The sequence below is a fragment of the Amborella trichopoda genome, chromosome 7, assembly GCF_054954075.1.
Source record: "Amborella trichopoda isolate Santa Cruz 75 chromosome 7, AtrichopodaSantaCruz75HAP2 v2.0, whole genome shotgun sequence".
Lineage (NCBI taxonomy): Eukaryota > Viridiplantae > Streptophyta > Magnoliopsida > Amborellales > Amborellaceae > Amborella > Amborella trichopoda.
Window position 1 is genome coordinate 37498538 of NC_142342.1, and position 22595 is coordinate 37521132.

At 34.5% G+C, this 22595-nt stretch overlaps 2 protein-coding genes across 2 annotated transcripts; both read right to left on the reverse strand.

Moving 5' to 3' along the window:
* Window positions 1-217: 217 nt before the first annotated feature.
* Window positions 218-6599, reverse strand: LOC105421153 (protein DOWNY MILDEW RESISTANCE 6-like). Its single transcript, XM_088871061.1, has 3 exons — window positions 6369-6599; window positions 5488-5607; window positions 218-325 (listed from the first exon to the last, which is right to left on the reverse strand). Exons 1-3 carry the CDS (start codon window positions 6597-6599, stop codon window positions 218-220), a joined length of 459 nt encoding a protein of 152 aa, XP_088727187.1.
* Window positions 6600-11272: 4673 nt separating this feature from the next.
* Window positions 11273-18549, reverse strand: LOC148781393 (protein DMR6-LIKE OXYGENASE 1-like). Its single transcript, XM_088872858.1, has 4 exons — window positions 18297-18549; window positions 17292-17536; window positions 13388-13709; window positions 11273-11864 (listed from the first exon to the last, which is right to left on the reverse strand). Exons 1-4 carry the CDS (start codon window positions 18525-18527, stop codon window positions 11613-11615), a joined length of 1050 nt encoding a protein of 349 aa, XP_088728984.1. The 5' UTR covers window positions 18528-18549; the 3' UTR covers window positions 11273-11612.
* Between the last annotated feature and the right edge of the window lie 4046 nt (window positions 18550-22595).

Consider the following 22595-nt stretch of genomic DNA (forward strand, 5'->3'; position numbering starts at 1 on the left):
TGTAGAATATTGACAACCATGTCACCAATTGCATCAAACTCATTGTGGTTCAGGATGCTAAACCCTTGCAATATTCACTCTGCACAATACGTGAACTAGTCAAGGACTGTTTTCCCCTTGAGTTCCAAGCTAAAAAACCTGTCAAAGAACTCCCCAAATGTGTAACTCCTGTAAATTGCAGGGCTTTCTTTGCTCACTAATTCATTGGAAGGCCAATTCATGCATCCAAGAAGGGACCATAAAATGTTGGTAATGAAACTCGAGAGGATGTGGAATTCGCAATTGCACGGTGTTCCACGCTTTTGAACCTCCCGTTGCTGAGAACCTAAACCATTCACACCAACACATAAAGCTCTCTACTTTTTTATATGCTAAAGCACATGATAGGATAGAATAGAAAGTGAAAGACTATAAGAGAGATGGAGAACTAAAAAGAACTAGTGAAGATATTTGAGTCCCCAAAAAGCATACTCCCGTTGGGGGGGGACGGGGCGCAGGGGCAAAAATTTAGTAATGTACATCTACTCCCTCAGCTAGGACACATATTTGATGGGCTTTTTCAACATGAAGTTTCAGAATCAACTTAAGAAATTAGAATAGCTGGATCAATATTAAAACAAACAAAAAATAAAAGAAGTTCTCATACGGTCCAAAATTTGAATGCATTCCATATACTCAGTTCTAGTACGTCGGTCAGATGACCTACTCGAGGATTTTCACGGGCTGAATTTTTGGGAACTACTTAAATATAGCAAGATGATTATTTACAAAAGAAAAAATAAATTACAATTTGAGTTTTCTAATATTTAGATCTCACCCTCTAGAAATTGGATGGTTTCTACTCAATCTTGAGTAATAATCCTTTTCGGGATAGTTAGATCTCAGCCTCAGTAAATTGGATGGTTTCTACTCAATCTTGAGTAATAATCCTTTTCAGGATAGTTAGATCTCACCCTCTGTAAATTGGATGGTTTCTACTCAATCTTGAGTAATAATCCTTTTCAGGATAGTTAGATCTTACCCTCTGTAAATTGGATGTAAATTTAGAGGGTGCAATTAAAAAATATTTTTTGTTGAGGTTAATATATGTACTAAAGAGGTTTTATCTCAAAAATATGGGGGGCCAAGGTGGGGTTTTCTCTGAGAAAGTAAATGCACGGTATACTTCCGAGGGAGTAGAATATAGATTTGAACCAAGGGAATGAATCTGCAATATGCTTTTGTGGGTGTGCATAAAATCTTTCTTGAATATTCAATTGCCATGTAAAAACTATACATAAAATCACATCACCACGACCGTCATATGTCCAATGGAAATAGTTGGAGTGTGTTGTTGTACCGATCAAAGAAAATGAAAACCCTGAGCCTGAGGAACAGCATACCGCAACCGTCTAGGATTGACATCTGCCTGTCGAGATGACATGTTTATTTTCCTACAATGGACTCTCAGAAATTGTATCTGAACTCTTAAAAACATGGACTCATTAAGGCCATTTTTATATTTTGTGGAAATAAAGATTGTTTTCAGATTGGATCCATGAATCTCATCGAGCCATATTATAACAATTTTTATTCAGCTAGTCAGGGTGGCAGGGCAACATAACATGACGTCTTGAATTCCAATTCTACAATAAGTAAGAAATTCATTTCTTTTTAATTACCACCCCAAAACACCCAAAAACAAAAGGTCATAGTTATTATAAACAATGTGAACCTAGTATTGACATATGTGAATACTTTGTAACTCCTTGTATAAAAATAGCACAATGTGATTAATGCATTTATAAAAAAAAATAAAGACATTTAGTTAGTATAAATAATGTGAGCCTAGTATTGACATATGTGAAAACATGGAAACTCCATGTTTAAAAATGGCGCCATATGATTTGTAACATGGGCTGCATTGAAAGTATCATAAGAAGAGCCAAGTTATTATAAAGGTAAACTAGGCTGCATCATAAGAATAATGAGAAGAGCTCTGTATCGTACCTGCAATTAATCTGCTATATTAACCACAAATGCATTTTTCTCCGCTTTCACGATGATTCATTTTCCATCTTTGAGCACTTGCAATCCTCCTACTTCATCTTGCAAAAAAACTGTAATGCCATTCGGATCGGAATGCCCTGGCAGACCAAGTGTTAGGTTGGGATCTGGACATGGAGGATAGTAATTTATCAACTGTATTTGATTATGCTTGCCAAATTTTTCATTCAAATAACCAGAACCAAGCCCAAGTCCTTCAGATAATAGAGCCAAGAGCTTTAGTATCAATGCCTTGATCTCAAGAACATACTTGCTAGCTACCTCCCCACAAGAAGAGGTCTCCATTGTGTTAAATAAGCTTGAAAACAAAAAAAAAAAAAAATATGGAGGGGGGTTTTAGGGGGGAAACAAAGCCAATATCGTTACTTTGTCCAAATGGAATTGGCCTTGGTTGATTCCCAGTCCAAATCGACGATTTCATATCTGGATAGCCGAGTTTCAAAAATATATTGATTATGCGCCACAACCAAATGATGAAAACAAAGAAAAAAAACAAAGAACCTTCAATTGCTATCTCACTTGTGTTGGGTATAGAAAGTCTCTAGCAACTAGTTTGTCAGAATGTCCCAAATATTAGTAAAACTTAGTTATAGGGGTGCTTGAATGATAGTTAATACTGTCAAACTATTTGGTCTGAAACTAACATACCCAGCTCAATATTATTTTATTAGTTGTTCGGTACATATATTGTAACATATAATATGGAATAATTTTTTTTTATTTTTTAAACTTTGTTGTTTTGTGTTATTTATGGCTAAAAACACGTCATATATATAGGAAACTTGCCAAACCACGTAAATCTTTTCGTCACTATCTTTTCTCTCTTTGTAATGTTTTTCTTACCTTCATGTTTTGAAAACCTTGGTTTTTATCCTTTAAAATTTTCACCCTAAAGTAGAGGCCCAAATGCCCACTTACTTACCCTTCTTTAAATAAATAAGATAAAACAGGACCATATTCCGTATTACCAAAAAATTTCTAGTCATAAATATAAAGAAATTTATACAATGATACTATTTACATTTGATACAAAGATGTGAGATTTGAGATCAGGTAGTTGAGGGTATGTCATTGTTTGGGCACAAAGTCCAAAATAATATTTTTTGAGTGTTACGACACATTTTTCATCTCTTGAATTTCACATCCAATAATCGTGACCTCCTTGTATAAAAATTAAATGATCTCATAGTATACAAACCTTAAACATAATCATGGTCCAACCAATGCGGTAGGGGGATGCCGAGGGGATGCATGACATTGTACCAAGTCACCTAGCCATGCTGGGTCTACTTACTTTCATCAGCGCCTAAAAACAGATTGGACGGTGATGACACTTATAATCATACAGATTATAGTTAGGAAAAGTTAAGAATGAGACCATTTATCTTTGATACAAGGTGGTCACATTAATCTTGACCATTGGAGGTGAAATTGGGTGGCTGCAATTATTCCTCCCTCTTGGGCGAGAGCATAGGGCTTATCTCTTGACCATTAGGGCTTATCTCTCTAGGGCGAGAGCATAGGATTGATTGACATGTTAGTGTAAAATTTTGACTCGTGTTGAACAGGAATTTAGAAAAGGATGAAGTTTCAATAAGGCTTAAGCTTTATGAAAGTAAAATGAAGTCTCATCTCAAATCCTCATACATCTAGGCAACAAAAATCTCCATAATGGCTCTAAAATCAATTTCCAACACCGACAGTCAAAATTGAAATTCATAAAAGAGCGCAAATCCTGTGCATGTATTTGCTCATTTTTTGGGACGGAATGGATGGTCTAGAAAACATTTTTAATATAAATTATTTTTAGAACATGAAATCGTGTTTTTTTTTTCACAACCGTAATGTTCAAGCTCAGAATATCCATGTAAAGGTTTTTCATTGCTGGAATTATAATTTTCGATGCGTTATATGGTGAAGCTTTACTTATTTTCATTGGGCTGCACTACTACTAAACAATTTTCCTGTAGAAAAAATGTATTCCAAGTGCAAATTGTCTAGGGAAAACTATCGGAAAACCATAGATTACCCCCAAATCGAACTTTCTAGATATTCCTTAGTATTTTTAAATTTTTATACCACACTAATGATTTGAATTTATTTTGCACTACTCCCAGCACAAAGGGTGACTAATTTGGACCAAAATATCTTCTTTTTAGTCCCCGTTTCCCACTCCGACTCTCTCTAACCTGGTTTGACACAAAATTTGCCAAAACAACACAATTTCATTATAAATCGGTCTGACGTATTTTGTGCCAAACTAGTAGAATCTCAATATCAGAAGTCGGTCTGGCACATTTTTTGCAGGACAAGCACATTGTCAAAAGCCAATCCAACACATTTTTGTGCCAAATATGACCATTATGAAGATTAAAATTCAGTCCGACATATTTTTGTGCCTAACTGGCACATATTGGGCATCAAACACGGATTCTAATAGGGGGTATTTTTGTCCTAAACGACCCTGCTTTGGGACTTAGCAGGGTAGTTGCAAAAATATAAAGTTCTGGGGTTTGGGAATGATTCAAAAAGTATTGGGGGATTACATGCTTAGAAAGTTGGGTCATAATTTTTCAAAAATTATAGACACCTCCAAATTTTACTTTTAAGGCATCCCCTTGATACAATGCCGACACAACATGTGTCGGATCAGCTTATGTTGTGTGCTGGCCCAGCATAGGCCTAAAAAGAGAGGGCGGGAAACAAGGGTTAAACTTAAGAAATTATAGTCCAAAAGAAGTTACAATTTTTGCTTTAGATGGGCATAAAAAAGACAATGTTGGGATGAAAAGTGTGATATCAAAAGTTATTTTTTTTTGGGGTGGCGGCGTGGGTTACGGGGGATATCCCTAGAAATTCTAATTTGGTACATTTATCTAACGTCTCACTTTGGTATTTGATTTATTTTTTTAGAAATCCCTAGACATTCTAATTTGGTGGGAAACTATAATTTTCCCAATTACATAACATCTCATTTAGGTATTTGATTTTCTTTTTATGAAAGTAACATAGAAAATATTTTGATAAGGTGCACGTTAGGGACCTATTGTGAAAGATTGTTCTAGCTCCCAGTCGATCATTTCAACCTCCACATGTACCAATATATAAAATTTGACTCCTAAATATAGTAATCACCATTTAGCGTCGAAAAGTAGAAAAATATATAAAAATGCTATTTACTTTTAATACAAAGCGGTCACAACCATACTTCTCTGTCATAATCAACATCTAATTACTATTAGCAATTGTGATCTCCTTGTAACAAAAATAAATGGTCTCGTAGTACACACTCTCTAACAAATTTAAACATAAATACCTGTAATTTTCTGGCATTTGGGGCCATGAGTCGATGTAATCCTCTAATGGATGGCATGGATGCCTCAAAAAATCTCTCCATAATTGAACCTTGCTTTTAAAGTTAAAACTTGTGCAAACTCTAACTTGTGTTTTGGGGTCCTCAGAGTAAAGCTTTGCTCTCTCTTCAATGGGCATCTCAAAAAACTCTGAGGCAACACCTAGCATTTCTTGAATAACATCTTCTGGAACCCCATGATTCATGATCTAGTCCAATACATTTAACAAGAAGAGCAATATTAACTAATTGTAGGGGAAAAGAGAATGATCAGGCAGGTGAACATATTGATGACCAGTGTTACAAATCACCGCCTGGGAATGGACCCGAGCCATGGGCCAGGTGTGGGTAACCTCGAACCAGTTTGGGTAACCGGTTCTAACCAAGCAAATCTGGGCCAGGCTAAAATGGTTTAGACGTTTTTAGATAAACTGAAAAAATACTATAAATATGTTCAAATTTTAATCAAAACAAAATACAAAAAATAGTGAAAAATAGGTAGGGGTATTTTAAAAAAGAAAAAGTTTGCATAGAACAGAGAATCTAAACAATCAAATTAACGCACAGCTCAAAAATTTCACTAGAAGAGGTCGTTTCGATGCCCAAATATAATCAAATTGATCATCCCGACATCAAGATGCATAGACATCAAGAAGAAAAAATGGATTTAAAGTATTAGAAATAAGGCATCTTACAATACATTTTTGGACCGTCAATTTTATGGATTTCAAGATTTTGAAGAAAAAAGGGATGGATGAAGTTTAGGAAACCTGAGAGCTTTTTTTTTTTTTTTATTAGACGAAAATTAAAGTATATTTCAGATAATTTCCCTTTTTTCCTTTGGAGTTCCTCACTTGACCACCCTAAAAGGCCAAAACCAGCCACAATCATCTTCTGGTTCAAGGCAATCCATACCTTTTTGTTATGGAAGTAATGAGAGAGAAAGTGAGAGAGAGAGAGATGACCTGACCTGAAAAAATCCATAGTCTTCAGAGGCTTTAGTGATCTGCCAGATAATATTTTGTCGACCTAAACCATCAGAAACACGACTGAGAACGATTACAGGAATGGATTCAGAAAGGGATTCATCGGAAGAGAACTTGGGTCGTTCTTCAAGAGGAAGGATATACTTTTCTGTCAAATATTTGGAGTTGACACCATTGCTTATGAGTTTCTCTAATCCTTTAGCAACCTCTGCCATGGCCGTTGATGAGAGACAAAATCTACCCACTTTTCGCTAGACAGCATTCACTTTTGTAAGCAAACTCAGAAGTCTAGTACCTTTGTCTATTGTCTGCTATTCTATCATCACCGTCCATTTTAATTTAATTTAGTTTAAAATAGTTTTAATTTAAAAGTACTTTTTATCATATTTATCTATTTATGTTTAAAACAAAACCTAAACCCCAAAATTCAGATAAATATTTTAAATCAAATAAAAAATAAAAAATAAAAATAATTTTTAGCCAATAGAAACAGCATTGTGAAATCTAAATTCAATTTTTCTCCCTCCATTTTCCTATAGTGTGCATCCCCTTTTACCTTTTTTGGCCATAGATATCTATATGGATATTATTTCCAAATAAGGCGAGATACATTGACACAAGGTGGGTTTGACCATAGTCTCCTTGTTCTACTGATGTGATAAGGACAAAGTTTTGGTGAGTCAACGGACTCATCAAAACAAGTATCTCCTCATTTATGTGACATCCATCCTTGCTGTACCTCCTCACAACAGGTGATGCTGACTCACAAAATAATAATTTCAATATTATCTTATAATTTTGATATGTTATTAGAAATTCTGCTTCTTCATAGTTGGCAGTAATTCTCTATAGTTATTTTTATATTTATTTAGTTATTGGTAGGCTTTATATACGTTTAAACAAATTATCCATCATAGCAATTATGTATTTGTTTTTCATTTTTTTTTATACTGGTTGTTCTATTTAAAATGGGAAAGTATCTTTCTACTTCCCATTTTTATGTTTTATATCTCGGTCAATCGAAGTTTTCAAAGCATATCTTGGGCTATAAAAATTCTAAGTTTTTTATCTTTTAACCCCCTAAGCTAAGTTTTTCCCTTTCAAATATAAAAAATATAAAAAAGACCTATCATTTCTAAACAAATATAAAATAGACATATCTTTTCTAAACATCATCATTTCCCCTTTTACGTAATTCTCCTAAATCTGTCTCTCTCAACCTGTTTTCCCACTCTCTCTCCCCTTGCACGTGTCGCTCACTCTCTCTCCCCCCTTAGAGAGACAAAGAGGGTGAATGTTAAACAGAGAGAAATTTGGGGGGAATATATCACATAAAGAGATGACGGGTTTAGAATAAGCATATCTTTTTTTTATTTGTTAGTGCTTAAAAAATAGTGAAAAGTGGGTAAGGTTAATCAAGGGGTTAGGAGATATATTTTGAATCATTCGGTCTATTAAAATATGGAAACAATAAAATAGAGGGAACGATGGGATTTTTCCTTTAAAAATTTTTTCTACTAAATATCAAATGACAAATGGAAGAGCGTTAGCATCATAATAATGGATGTTACATATTCATTAGAATATTTTTTGCATAGATGGGGAAAGCTTACAAATGATCCTATGTGAAGAGAACATGCAAGACTTAGCCTACAAAACACCCTTTGTGGAGAGCACAGACACGGTTTTGGTAAGCCACCGGCTCACCAAAATAGGTGTGTGTCCTTATGCATTAGGCATCCATGTTAATAATGGATGTCGAAAAATATAATTTCACTATATCAAAACGGAGGGTGGAAAAACATATTAAAACCCATACTTTTTTTTTTTTCAAAACTAAAATTTTCTATATACGTAGACCCTGTAGTATGCGGGACCTAGAATCCCAAATATCATGATCCCACCCAAGATCGTGTACATAGAAGCTAAATGTGAAGTAGACAAATACAACTATAAATCGAGTGTAAGAAATAAAACAATAATAAAAAACTATACCACCACAACACATGATTTACGTGGTTAATCACATGAGGCTATATTCACAGTTTTGGCAAGTAGAAATCTAATATTACAATGACGATTACAATTTTTGTTACAAAATATATACATATTTCTAAACATCAATAAGAACCATATTGATCTTCCCTTTTAAGCATGCTCTCCCGACCGAGTAACACAATTGATCAACATCTTCTTCTCCTACCGCTATACTGCTACCGAAAAGAGCAACTTGAAAGCAATTGAGAGACTTTCTCTCTTTTTTTCTCTCTCTCTTGGAGACCTATCCCCATATTGAAGATTCGTTCCCATAACCCCTAGGAGGTGACCCTCAAAAGGATGAGTATTATGTCTTCCTTTGGTCCTCTTTTATAACGATCGCTTGGACTTTATTTTGTTCCCCAAAGAAGCCCCCGTTTTCTTTTCTCAAATTACTCCCAACTTTTTGAATAAAATATAGGTATGGTGACTTTGACTATCAACAAATCTAACAATCTCCACCTTGATCGTAAAAATCACCAAATTCAGCTTGCTGACTTTCATTGAATAGATTTCTTAATTTCTTATCACTTGCTACCATTGTGGAATTTACTAATACACTTGGCATCCTTATTTCTCCACCTCAAACCATGTAGCCATCAAACTTCACTATTCATATTTTTCTTAATAAAAGTCTTAGCCCCGTACACACCTTGTCCTCTAATACCAATTGTAAGGTTACCAGGACCCCTAGCTTGCGAAACCGAGAATCTCAAATACCGGGATCCTACCCAAGATCGTGTACATAGATGGCAACACCCAAGAGGATCTCATATTTACCGGTGAGTCGACTGAGTCAAAAACAAATTTTCCTTTAAAGAATGTCGATCCGAATTGGATCGCATCATAAATTGTTGAGACACAAAGCCTCATTCACACATTGTTTTTCCAAAATTGTGTATATCAAATTGGGACTATTTTTTTTTTTTTTCTTTATTTTTAAGACAACACTCGTTACGAGATGGTCAATCAAACTTTAAGTCACTTACTTGATAGGGCACTTTTATACCTTGCATCTTATTAACTTTCATTATTCCCTCATGTTGGACTAACTCTTGGAGGAGTGTGCTTATCAGGAGTGTGCATCCAATTAACTTTCATTATTCCCTAATGTTAAAATAGACGCCTTTTATTCAAATGATGTTGAAGGAGTGTGCATATGTGCAGCAGTTGTGATGTCGAGTCTCGGTTGCAAAGTATGGGAACGATAGGCATGAGCCATTTTCTCCACTAAACAGATAGTTGCTAAATATGTGAGATGAATCGTTGGTAGGGGAAATGAGACTTCCCTTTCCCAATTTAAATAGCTCAGAGATAAGCCATTGAAAAGTATGGCTATGAAGAAAAAAAACCCTCGAATTGATCATCTCAACATCGAGATGTAAGATAAGAAGAAAAAAAAAAAAAGATTTTGAGTACCAAAAATAGTGCATTTTGCAACACTTTTAACAGACCGTTCATTTTCAGGATTTTCATATGTTTATAGATCTACTTGATTTTACCCATTTTTTAAGTTTAAAATTTTATACTTAAAGATAAAAATAGATTTTAAATAATCCAAAGAATTTTTTGCACCAAAATACATGTTATCATAAAATTTGGAGGTGCGCCTTAATTGGATTGTTTAAGTTTGCAACCTTATACAAACCCCCAAAATTAAATTAAATTTGAGCCATTAGATTTCAACATTGTGAAATCTCCTATAATGGAAAGGTGCTTGCATACCCTTCTACCCGTCCATGATATTTTTGTTTGTTTTTTTTTCTTTCTCCCTCTATTTTCTTATATTTTGCATTCGCTTTACCCTTTTTGTTCACCGATGTCCGTAGTGATATGATGTAGAAGCGGGTATAAGTACTTCTGGGAGAAAATAAAACTGGAACCACAACAATAATAATAATAATAATAATAAGTTGATAGAATATACCATCTCCCAATTTTTGCAAGGGAATTCACCCCAAAATGAAGAGACATCTCCCACCAAATAAACTTTGAACAAACCAAATAATTAAAGAAATAAAAGAACGACAAAAGATCTCCCTCTCTTCGAGGTTTTTCTTTTCCCATCCTATTTTCTCACTCTTTATCTCCCTATTTTTTTCTCTTTCCACGTGTTTCTCTCTAATCTCCTAACTTTTAACTCCCCTTTATTTATCTCTCTTTCTATCCTATCGAAAACCCTCAATTTTTATCTAGATCTCCTTAAATCTCGTGTTAACTTCTCTTTCGAAACGATAATTAAAGATAATCTCTACTTATACTAAAGACCTATTTCCTAAACCAAAAGCAAATCATGCACCGACCTAACGTATCTCCCCGAGTTGGGAGTAGATCGACCTTGAGCTTATAGAACTCAAGTATTTTAGAGAACTTCTCGATAATTGGTGATAGATTGCCTCTGGGAAAGAAAAGTAGCCTATGAGAGAGATGAAACTCAGAGAGGGAAAACAAAGATAGATAAAGTCATTAGAAGAAATCAGAGAGTTCAAAGAACTTACTTCTTGGAAGAACATGCGAAACAATTATTTTTAACAGTGGATCTAATCTTATTATCCAGCGGACGTAGCCTAAAAGGTGAACCACGTAAAATCTCGGTATTAGTAAGTCATTTCTATTTTATTTGTTTTATTGCTTGATTTTTCAACTCATAAACACACGCACATCGTTTCTGGTATATTTTGTGTCCCGAAAATCTGGATTCTGCTGCGCACATCCCCATTCATGTCAGAGGACTTGACTCTGTGAGGCCAACAATTACGTATGAATTAAACGAAACAAAAATTAGAGGAACTTTAACAATCAACTTTAAAAATAAGGGGTTTTTACTAAGGGGTATAGAGCCGAGGAACTGAACAATAAAATTCGAGCCTACATAAGTAATTTTCTTATGATTATAATAAATTTAAGTTATATTTTCAACATATTGTTTTTCAGATCCTCTTTTACATATGCTATTGAGCAAATATATAACCAATTTCTATTAAATGATACTCTCAAATTGTTGTTGCAATCTTTATTTAGGCAAAGGCACACTACCATTGAAAACAGTTGTGTCCAGTACAGGACTTGAAACCCTTATTTTCACTAAATGCATTCACCATATGGAGCCAAGTAAGCTGTAGAATATTGACAACCATGTCACCAATTGCATCAAACTCATTGTGGTTCAGGATGCTAAGCCCTAGAAATTTTCACTCTGCACAATACTTGAAGTGGTCAAGGACTGTTTTCCCCTTGAGTTCCTGGCTAAAAAACCTGTCAAAGAACTCCCCAAATGTGTAACTCCTGTAAATTGCAGGGCTTTCTTTGCTCACTAATTCATTGGCAGGCCCAATTGATGCATCCAAAGAGGGACCATAAAATGTTGGTAATGAAATTCGAGAGGATGTAGAATTCGTAATTGCACGGTGTTCCACGCTTTTGAACCTGCCGTTGCTGATAACCTAAACCATTCACACCAACACATAAATCTCTGTATTTTTTTGTATGATAAGGCACATGATAGCATAGAACAGAAAGTGAAAGACTGCAAGAGAGATAGAAAACTAAAAAGAGCTAGTGATGATATTCAAGTCCCCAAACTCCTATGGGGGGGGGGATACTCCCCCAGCTAGGACACATATTTGGTGTGTTTTCTCAACATGAAGCTTTCGAATGAACTTAAGAAATTAGAATCACTGGATCAGTATTAAAACAAATAAAAAATAAAAGAAGTTCTCATACAGTCCAAAATTTGAATGCATTCCATATACTCAGTTCTACTGCATCGGTCAGATGACCTACTCGAGGATTTTTACGAGCTGAATTTTTGGGAACTACTTAAAAATATTAAGATAATTATTTACAAAGGAAAGAAAAAGTTTAAGTTTGAGTTTTCTAATATTTAGATCTCACCCTCTAAAAATCGGACGGTTTCTACTCAATCTTGAGATATAATCCTTTTCAGGATACTTAGGTCTCACCCTCTGTAAATTGGACAGTTTTTACTCAATCTTGATATATTATCCTTTTCAAGTGTTTATGGGGAGCAATTAAAAAAAAAATTTTGTTGAGGTTAATATATGTATTAAAAAGGTTATATCTCAAAAATTTGGGGTCCTAGGTGGGGTTTTATGTGAGGAAGTAAATGGACAGTATACTTTCGAGGGAGTAGAATATCATTTGGGATTTGAACAAAGGGAATGAATCTGCAATATGCTTTTGTGGGTGTGCAGAAAATCGTTTTGGAATATTCAATTGCCAAGTAAAAACTATACATAAAATCACATCACCACGACCCGTCCAATCGAATTAGTTGGAGTGTGTTGTTGTACCGCTCAAAGAAAATCAAAACCCAGAGCCGGAAGAACAGCATACCCCAACCGTCAATGGATGACATCTGACTCACGAGATGACATATATATTTTCCTACAATGGATTCCCATAAATTGTATCTGAACTCCTGAAAACATGGACTCATTAAGGGCCATTTTTCTATTTTGTGGAAATAAAGATGCTTTTCAAATTGGATCCATGAAACACATCGAGCCTTAATATAACAACTTCTTATTCAGCTTGACAGGGTGGCAGGGCACTATAACTTCACATCTTGAATTCCAGTTCTACCATAAGTAAGAAATTCATTTCTCATTAAATTACCCCCCAAAAATACCCAAAAACAATAGGTTATAGTTATTATACACAATGTGAGCCTAGTATTGACATATGTGAATACTTTGTAACTCCTTGTATAAAAATAGCACAATGTGATTAATCCATTTATAAAAACAATTAAAGACATTTAGTTAGTATAAATAACGTGAGCCTAGTATTGACATATGTGCAAACTTTGAAACTCCATGTTTAAAAATAGCGCGCTATGATTTGTAATATGGGCAGCATTGAATGTTTCATAAGAAGAGCCCAGTGATTATAAAGGTAAACTAGGCTGCATCATAAGAATAATGAGAAGAGCTCTGTATCGTACCTGCAATTGATCGGCTATATTAACCACAAAAGCATTTTTCTCCGGTTTCACGATGATCCATTTTCCATCTTTGAGCACTTGCAATCCTCCTACTTCATCTTGCAAAAGAACTGTAATGCCATTCGGATCGGAATGCCCTGGCAGCCCAAGTGTTAGGTTGGGATCTGGACATGGAGGATAGTAATTTATCAACTGTATTTGATTATGCTTGCCAAATTTCTCATTCAAATAACCAGAATCAAGCCCAAGTCCTTCAGATAATAGAGCCAAGAGCTTTAGTATCAATGCCCTGATCTCAAGAACATACTTGCTAGCTACCTCCCTACAAGAAGTGGTCTCCACTGTGTTAAATAAGCTTGAAAACAAAAAAAATAAAAAATATGTAGGGGGGATTTAGGGGGGAAACAAAGCCAATATCGATACTTTGTCCAAATGGAATTGGTCTTGGTTGATTCCCAGTCCAAATCGACGATTTCATATCTAGATAGCCGGGTTTCAAATATATATTGATTATGCGCCACAACCAAATGATGAAAACAAAGAAAAAAAAAAAAGAAAGTCTCTAGCAACTAGTTTGTCAGAATGTCACAAATATTAGTAAAACATAGTTATAGGGGCCCTTGAATGATAGTTAATACTGTCAGACTATTTGGTCTGAAACTAACATACCCAGCTCAATATTATTTTATTAGTTGTTCGGTACATATATTGTAACATATAATATTGAATAATTTTTTTTTATTTTTTAAACTTTGTTGTTTTGTGTTATTGATGGCTAAAAACACGTCATATATATAGGAAACTTGTCAAACCACGTAAATCTTTTCGTCACTATCTTTTCTCTCTTTGTACCGTTTTTCTTTCCTTCATGTTTCGAAAACCTTGGCTTTTATCCTTTATAATTTTCACCCTAAAGTAGAGGCCCAAATGCCCACTTACTTACCCTTCTTTAAATAAATAAGATAAAACAGGACCATATTCCGTATTACCAAAAAATTTCTAGCCATAAATATAAAGAAATGTATACAATGATACTTTTTACTTTTGATACAAAGATGTGAGATTTGAGATCAGGTAGTTGAGGGTAAGTCATTGTTTGGGCGCAAAGTCCAAAATAATATTTTTTGAGTGTTACGAGACATTTTCATCTCTTGAATTTCACATCCAATAATCGTGACCTCCTTGTATAAAAATTAAATGATCTCATAGTATACAAACCTTAAACATAATCATGGTCCAACCAATGCGGCAGGGGGATGCCGAGGGGGTGCATGACATTGTACCAAGCCACCTAGCCATGCTGGGTCTACTTACTTTCACCAGTGCCTAAGAACAGATTGGACGATGATGACACTTATAATCATACAGATTATAGTTAGGGAAAGTATAGAATGAGACCATTTATCTTTGATACAAGGTGGTCACATTAATTTTGACCTTTGGATGTGAAATTTGGTGGCCGCAGTTATTCCATTGACCAAGCTCCAACTTCAAAAGGAATTTTTTCGAATTTTGTAACACATCTAAGCTATCAAATTTCACATCGAACCGAAAATGATCTCATTGTATACAATCCTTGTTAGTTATATCATGATGGAGTTTACACCATCATACGGATCATAGTTATATTATGGCAAATACAAGCACACTATGCAACCTATAGCTTTCAAAACTACTAGGACCATCGGGCGGTCTTCACCTTTCTAGGACCATACACTAATTTGGACTTTTCTTTCTCTCTAGGACCACAGACAAATTTTTTTTTCCTCCCTCTTGGGTGAGACCATATTGTTGGGTCACATTTTAGCTATTGAATCTTGACCACTATTAGGGCTTATCTCTCTAGGGCGAGAGCATAGGATTGATTGACATCTTAGTGTATAATTTTGACTCGTGTTGAACAGGAATTTAGAAAAGGATGGAGTTTCAATTAGGCTGAAGCTTTATGAAAGTAAAATGAAGTCTCATCTCAAATCCTCATACATCTAGGCAACAAAAATCTCCATAATGGCTCTAAAATCAATTTCCAACACCGACATTCACATTTGAAATTCATAAAATAGCACAAATCCTGTGGATGTATATGCTTATTTTTTGGGACGAAATGGGTGGTCTAGAAAATTTTTTAATATAAATTATTTTTAGAACATGAAATCGTTTGTTTTTTTTCAACAACCGTAATGTTCAAGCTCAGAATATCTATGTAAAGGTTTTTCATTGCTGGAATTGTAATTTTCGATGCGTTATATGGTGAAGCTTTACTTATTTTCATTGGGCTGCACTACTACTAAACAATTTTCCCGTAGAAAAAATGTATTCCAAGTGCAAATTGTCCAGGGAAAACTATCGGAAAACCATAGATTACCCCCAAATCGAACTTTCTAGATATTCCTTAGTATTTTTAAATTTTTATACCACACTAATGATTTGAATTTATTTTGCACCACTCCTAGCACAAAGGGTGACTAATTTGGACCAAAATATCTTCTTTTTAGTCCCCGTTTCCCACTCCGACTCTCTCGAACCTGGTTTGACACAAAATTTGCCAAAACAACACAATTTCATTATAAATCGGTCTGACGTATTTTGTGCCAAACTAGTAGAATCTCAATATCCGAAGTCGGTCTGGCACATTTTCTGCAGGTCAAGAACATTGTCAAAAGCCAATCCAACACATTTTTGTGCCAAATGTGACCATTTTGAAGATTAAAATTCTGTCCGACATATTTTTGTGCCTAACTGGCACATATTGGGCATCAAACACAAATTAAAATAGGGGGTATTTTTGTCCTAAACGACCCTGCTTTAGAACTTAGCAGGGTAGTTGCCAAAATATAAAGTTCTGGGGTTTGGGAATGATTCAAAAAGTATTGGGGGATTACATGCTTAGAAAGTTGGGTCATAATTTTTCAAAAATTATAGGCACCTCCAAATTTTACTTTCAAGGCATCCCCTTGATACAATGCCGACACAGCATGTGTCGGATCAGCTTATGTTGAAATTAAGCTGGCCCAGCATAGGCCTAGAAAGAGAAAGAGGGAAACAAGGGTTAAACTTAAGAAATTATAGTTCAAAAGAAGTTACAATTTTTGCTTTAGATGGGCATAAAAAAGACAATGTTGGGATGAAAAGTGTGATATCAAAAGTTATTTTTTTTTGGGGTGGCGGCCTGGGTTACGGGGGATATCCCTGGAAATTCTAATTTGGTACATTTATCTAACGTCTCACTTTGGTATTTGATTTATTTTTTTTGAAATCCCTAGACATTCTAATTTGGTGGGAAACTATAATTTTCCCAATTACATAACATCTCATTTAGATATTTGATTTTCTTTTTATGAAAGTAACATAGAAAATATTTTTATAAGGTGCACGTTAGGGACCTATTGTGAAAGATTGTTCTAGCTCCCAATCGATCATTTCAACCTCCACATGTACCAATATATAAAATTTGACTCCTAAATATAGTATAACTGGTGCATATTATCTAGATTATCTAATTTTAAGAGTTTTTAGTATTTATAGTTATGCTCGATCTCTCTATTATTGAAACTTTAGATTTCATAGCGCTGCAGCCACAGTATGAAGGAATATAGGCATACATGACTTAGATTTGTTGATTTTATTAATAAATCAAAGAAAATATTAAAAAGCTATTCTTGAGAAAAACAACTCTTAATCACTCACAGCTGTAGGATGTAAAATAATTGAATTAGTAATCACCATTTAGCGTCGAAAAGTAGAAAAATATATAAAAATGCTATTTACTTTTAATACAAGGAGGTCACAACCATACTTCTCTGTCATAATCAACATCTAATTACTATTAGCAATTGTGATCTCCTTATAACAAGGATAAATGGTCTCGTAGTACACACTCTCTAACAAATTTAAACATAAATACCTGTAATTTTCTGGCATTTGGGGCCATGAGTCGATGTAATCCTCTAATGGATGGCATGGATGCCTCAAAAAATCTCTCCATAATTGAACCTTGCTTTTAAAGTTAAAACTTGTGCAAACTCTAACTTGTGTTTTGGGGTCCTCAGAGTAAAGCTTTGCTCTCTCTTCAATGGGCATCTCAAAAAACTCTGTGGCAACACCCAGCATGTCTTGAATAACATCTTCTGGAACCCCATGATTCATGATCTAGTCCAATACATTTAACAAGAAGAGCAATATTAACTAATTGTAGGGGAAGAGAGAATGATCAGGCAGGTGAACATATTGATGACCAGTGTTACAAATCACCGCCCCGGAATGGACCCGAGCCATGGGCCAGGTGTGGGTAACCTGGAACCAGTTTGGGTAACCGGTCCTAACCAAGCAGATCTGGGCCAGGCTAAAAAGGTTTAGACGTTTTTAGATAAATTTAAAAAATACTATAAATATTTGTAAATTTTAATCAAAATAAAATACAAAAAATAGTGAAAAATAGGTAGGGGTATTTTAAAAAAGAAAAAGTTTGCATAGAGCCGAGAATCTAAACAATCAAATTAACGCACAGCTCAAAAATTTCACTAGAAGAGGTCGTTTCGATGCCCAAATATAATCAACTTGATCATCCCGACATCAAGATGCATAGACATCAGGAAGAAAAAATGGATTTCAAGTATTAGAAATAAGGCATCTTACAATACATTTTTGGACCGTAGATTTTATGGATTTCAAGATTTTGAAGAAAAAAGGGATGGATGAAGTTTAGGAAACCTGAGAGCATTTTTTTTTTTTTTATTAGACAAAAAGTAAAGTATATTTCAGATAATTTCCCTTTTTTCGTTGGAGTTCCTCACATGACCACCCTAAAAGGCCAAAACCAGCCACAATCATCTTCCGGTTCAAGGCAATCCATACCTTTTTGTTATGGAAGTAATGAGAGAGAAAGTGAGAGAGAGAGAGATGACCTGACCTGAAAAAATCCATAGTCTTCAGAGGCTTTAGTGATCTGCCAGATAATATTTTGTCGACCTAAACCATCAGAAACACGACTGAGATCGATTACAGGAATGGATTCAGAAAGGGATTCATAGGAAGAGAACATGGGTCGTTCTTCAAGAGGAAGGATATACTTTTCTGTCAAATATTTGGAGTTGACACCATTGCTTATGAGTTTCTCTAATCCTTTAGCAACCTCTGCCATGGCCGCTGATGAGAGACAAAATCTGCCCACTTTTCGCTAGACAGCATCCACTTTTGTAAGCAAACTCAAAAGTCTAGTACCTTTGTCTATTGTCTGCTATTCTATCATCACCGTCCATTTTAATTTAATTTAGTTTAAAATAGTTTTAATTTAAAAATACTTTTTATCATATTTATTTAGTTATGTTTAAAACAAAACCTAAACCCCAAAATTCAGATAAATATTTTAAATCAAATAAAAAATAAAAAATAAAAATAATTTTTAGCCAATAAAAACAGCATTGTGAAATCTAAATTCAATTTTTCTCCCTCCATTTTCCTATAGTGTGCATCCCCTTTTACCTTTTTTGGCCATAGATATCTATATGGATATTATTTCCAAATAAGGCGAGATACATTGACACAAGGTGGGTTTGACCATTGTCTCCTTGTTCTACTGATGTGATAAGGACAAAGTTTTGGTGAGTCAACGGACTCATCAAAACAAGTATCTCCTCATTTATGACACATCCATCCTTGCTGTACCTCCTCACAATAGGTGATGCTGACTCACAAAATAATAATTTCAATATTATCTTATAATTTTGATATGTTATTAGAAATTCTGCTTCTTCATAGTTGGCAGTAACTCTCTATAGTTATTTTTATATTTATTTAGTTATTGGTAGGGTTTATATACGTTTAAACAAATTATCCATTATAGCAATTATGTATTTTTTTTTCATTTTTTTTTATACTGGTTGTTCTATTTAAAATGGGAAAGTATCTTCGTACCTCCCATTTTTATGTTTTATATCTCGGTCGATCAAAGTTTTCAAAGCATATCTTGGGCTATAAAAATTCTAAGTTTTATATCTTTTAACCCCCTATGCTAAGTTTTTCCCTTTCAAATATAAAAAATATAAAAAAGACATATCCTTTCTAAACAAATATAAAAAAGACATATCCTTTCTAAACATCATCATTTCCCTTTTTACGTAATTCTCTTAAATCTGTCTCTCTCAACCTTTTTTCCCACTCTCTCTCCCCTTTCCCGTGTCGCTCACTCTCTCTCCCTCCTAAGAGAGACAAATAGGGTGAATGTTAAAGAGAGAGAAATTTGGGGAGAATATATCACATAAAGAGATGAAGGGTTTAGAATGCGCATATCTTTTTTTTATTTGTTAGTGCTTAAAAAATAGTGAAAAGTGGGTAAGGTTAATCAAGGGGTTAGAAAATATATTTTGAATCATTCGGTCTATTAAAATATGGAAACAACAAAATAGAGGGAACGATGGGATTTTTCCTTTAAAAATTTTTTCTACTAAATTTTAAATGACAAATGGAAGAGCGTTAGCATCATAATAATGGATGTTACATATTCATTAGAATATTTTTTGCATAGATGGGGAAAACCTACAAATGATCCTATGTGAAGAGAACATGCAAGACTAAGCCTACAAAACACCCTTTGTGGAGAGCACAGACACGGTTTTGGTGAGCCACCGGCTCACCAAAATAGGTGTGTGTCCTTATGCATTAGGCATCCATGTTAATAATGAATGTCGAAAAATATAATTTCACTATATCAAAACGGAGGGTGGAAAAACATATTAAAAACCATACTTTTTTATTTTCAAAACTAAAATTTTCTATATACGTAAACCACAATAGTTGAGATTATCAAATCTTAAATGTTTCAGAACGATATTTTAAGAGTGATTGTTGGGTTATTTGGACCGTGTAGTATGTGGGACCTAGAGTCCCAAATATCATGATGCCACCCAAGATCGTGTACATAGAAGGCTAAATGTGAAGTAGACAAATACAACTACAAATCGAGTGCAAGAAATAAAACAATAATAAAAAACTATACCACCACAACACATGATTTACGTGGTTAACCCCATCAGGTTATATTCACAGTTTTGGCAAGTAGAAATCTAATATTACAATGACGATTACAATTTTTGTTACAAAATATATACATATTTCTAAACATCAATAAGAACCACATTGATCTTCCCTTTTAAACAAGCTCTCCCGACCGAGTAACACAATTGATCAATATCTACTTCTCCTACCGCTATGCTGCTACCGAAAAGAGCAACTTGAAAGCAATTGAGAGACTTTCTCTCTTTTTTTCTCTCTCTCTTGGAGACTTATCTCCATATTGAAGATTCGTTCCCATAACCCCTAGGAGGTGACCCTCAAAAGGATGAGTATTATGTCTTCCTTTGGTCCTCTTTTATAACGATCGCTTGGGCTTTATTTTGCTCCCCAAAGAAGCCCCCGTTTTCTTTTCTCAAATTACTCCCAACTTTTTGAATAAAATATAGGTATGGTGACTTTTACTATCAACAAATCTAACAATCTCCACCTTGATCGTAAAAATCACCAAATTCAGCTTGCTGACTTTCATTGAATAGATTTCTTAATTTCTTATCACTTGCTTCTATTGTGGAATTTACTAATACACTTGGCATCCTTATTTCTCCACCTCAAACCATGTATCCAACAAACTTCACTATTCATATTTTTCTTAATAAAAGTCTTAGCCCCGTACACACCTTGTCCTCTAATACCAATTGTAAGGTTACCAGGACCCCTAGCTTGCGAAATCGAGAATCTCAAATACCGGGATCCTACCCAAGATCGTGTACATAGATGGCAAAACCCAAGAGGATCTCATATTTACCGGTGAGTCGACTGAGTCAAAAACAAATTTTCCTTTAAAGAATGTCGATCCGAATTGGATCGCATCATAAATTGTTGAGACACAAAGCCTCATTCACACATTGTTTTTCCAAAATTGTGTATATCAAATTGGGACTATTTTTTTTTTTTTCTTTATTTTTAAGACAACATTCGTTACGAGATGGTCAATTAAGCTTTAAGTCACTTACTTGATAGGGCACTTTTATACCTTGCATCTTATTAACTTTCATTATTCCCTCACGTTGGACTAACTCTTGGAGGAGTGTGCTTATCAGGAGTGTGCATCCAATTAACTTTCATTATTCCCTAATGTTAAATTAGACACCTTTTATTCAAATGATGTTGAAGGAGTGTGCATATCTGCAGCAGTTGTGATGTCGAGTCTCGGTTCCAAAGTATGGGAACGATAGGCATGAGCCATTTTCTCCACTAAACAGTTAGTTGCCAAATATGTGAGATGAATGGTTGGTAGGGGAAATGAGACTTCCCTTTCCCAATTTAAATAGCTCAGAGATAAGCCATTGAAAAGTATGGCTATGAAGAAAAAAAACCCTCGAATTGATCATCTCGACATCGAGATGTACGATAAGAAGAAAAAAAAAAAAAGATTTTGAGTACCAAAAATAGTGCATTTTGCAACACTTTTAACAGACCGTTCATTTTCAAGATTTTCATATGTTTATAGATCTACTTGATTTTACCCATTTTTTAAGTTTAAAATTTTATACTTAAAGATAAAAATAGATTTTAAATAATCCAAAGAATTTTTTGCACCAAAATACATGTTATCATAAAATTTGGAGGTGCGCCTTAATTGGATTGTTTAAGTTTGCAACCTTATACAAACCCCCAAAATTAAATTAAATTTGAGCCATTAGATTTCAACATTGTGAAATCTCCTATAATGGAAAGGTGCTTGCATACCCTTCTACCCGTCCATGATATTTTTGTTTGTTTTTTTTTCTTTCTCCCTCTATTTTCTTATATTTTGCATTCGCTTTACCCTTTTTGTTCACCGATGTCCATAGTGATATGATGTAGAAGCGGGTATAAGTACTTCTGGGAGAAAATAAAACTGGAACCGCAACAATAATAATAATAATAATAATAAGTTGATAGAATATACCATCTCCCAATTTTTGCAAGGGAATTCACCCCAAAATGAAGAGACATCTCCCACCAAATAAACTTTGAACAAACCAAATAATTAAAGAAATAAAAGAACGACAAAAGATCTCCCTCTCTTCCAGGTTTTTCTTTTCCCATCCTATTTTCTCACTCTTTATCTCCCTATTTTTTTCTCTTTCCACGTGTTTCTCTCTAATCTCCTAACTTTTAACTCCCCTTTATTTATCTCTCTTTCTATCCTATC

Bases quoted from the DNA above. Each gene is read 5' to 3' on its own strand.
- LOC148781393 (XM_088872858.1), bottom strand. From the start codon at position 18,527: ATGGCAGAGGTTGCTAAAGGATTAGAGAAACTCATAAGCAATGGTGTC. The intron at 13,710-17,291 runs GTATTTATGTTT...CACTTCTTGTAG, and splicing joins CAAATGCCAGAAAATTACAG to GGAGGTAGCTAGCAAGTATG. The intron at 11,865-13,387 runs GTACGATACAGA...TGAATGGTTTAG, and splicing joins ATATAGCCGATCAATTGCAG to GTTATCAGCAACGGCAGGTT.
- LOC105421153 (XM_088871061.1), bottom strand. From the start codon at position 6,599: ATGGCAGAGGTTGCTAAAGGATTAGAGAAACTCATAAGCAATGGTGTC. The intron at 5,608-6,368 runs GTCAGGTCATCT...GTATTGGACTAG, and splicing joins AAGACTATGGATTTTTTCAG to ATCATGAATCATGGGGTTCC. The intron at 326-5,487 runs GTTAGAGTTTGC...TGAATGGTTTAG, and splicing joins CTGAGGACCCCAAAACACAA to GTTCTCAGCAACGGGAGGTT.